This window comes from Pygoscelis adeliae, unplaced genomic scaffold (assembly GCF_000699105.1).
Source record: "Pygoscelis adeliae isolate BGI_AS28 unplaced genomic scaffold, ASM69910v1 Scaffold182, whole genome shotgun sequence".
Classification (NCBI taxonomy): Eukaryota; Metazoa; Chordata; class Aves; order Sphenisciformes; family Spheniscidae; genus Pygoscelis; species Pygoscelis adeliae.
This window is the reverse complement of record NW_008824669.1, coordinates 1,310,065-1,310,739: the sequence shown is the minus strand read 5'-3', so window position 1 is coordinate 1,310,739 and position 675 is coordinate 1,310,065. Positions and strand designations below refer to the sequence as shown.

Here is a 675-nt window from a genome sequence, read left to right as displayed (position 1 = left end):
GGTGGTGGTGGGGCAGCCGGGGACTGGGGACGTGCTGGTCATTTCAGCCGTCGCTTCACGTTCTGTAAAACGGCCTGGGGAAAAAAAAAACCCGCGTTGATTTAAATAACCCATTTAAGCCTCGCGCGTTTGCGCTTTACTGCTAAAGTAAAGCAATATCAATTATCAATTGCAAAAGCAATTGCCAAGGATGATAATTGACCATAACGGTGGTTCCTCGGTAATTGTTTAGAAGATTTGGCTCAGAAGATGCGTGTTTATGGCGTATTTTCTAATAAGGAGCACAGCTTTTATGTGAATTTACGTAAGCAGTGATACACAAGCTGTTCAAACCTCAATTTTTACCCTTTAACTTAAAAATACGATTTAAGCCTCTTCTATGAAGGGCTTTATATGCCTTTTTTTGTAATCTGCCTTATGGTATGTATGAAATATACAATTCCATCAAAAAACGAAGACCCCCCCCAAATTATTTTACTGATTCAAGACTATTTTCTCAAAAGCACCGGGTACAGGGGAAAAGCAGGTTCTTCAAAACGCTTGGAGCATTTAAGTCCGCTTTGGTAAAAGCGTGCACTGCGGCTCGTGGGCTGAGCTGCTTTTTTAATGATTTTCTCTGTGTTTCAAGAATTTTAAACTAGGAAACTGGGTCCTGCTGGGCGGGGTGGGAGCACC

The 675-nt window shown here is 42.2% G+C and overlaps 1 protein-coding gene across 1 annotated transcript in view; it reads left to right on the top strand.

Moving 5' to 3' along the window:
- The first annotated feature begins 190 nt into the window (after positions 1–190).
- The window catches only part of HAUS1 (HAUS augmin-like complex, subunit 1), an 11,706-nt gene continuing 11,221 nt past the window's right edge, over positions 191–675 (top strand). Inside the window, exon 1 of the mRNA XM_009322980.1 lies at positions 191–220. Within this exon, the coding sequence (XP_009321255.1) occupies positions 191–220 (30 nt within the window). The remainder of the gene's footprint in view (positions 221–675) is intronic.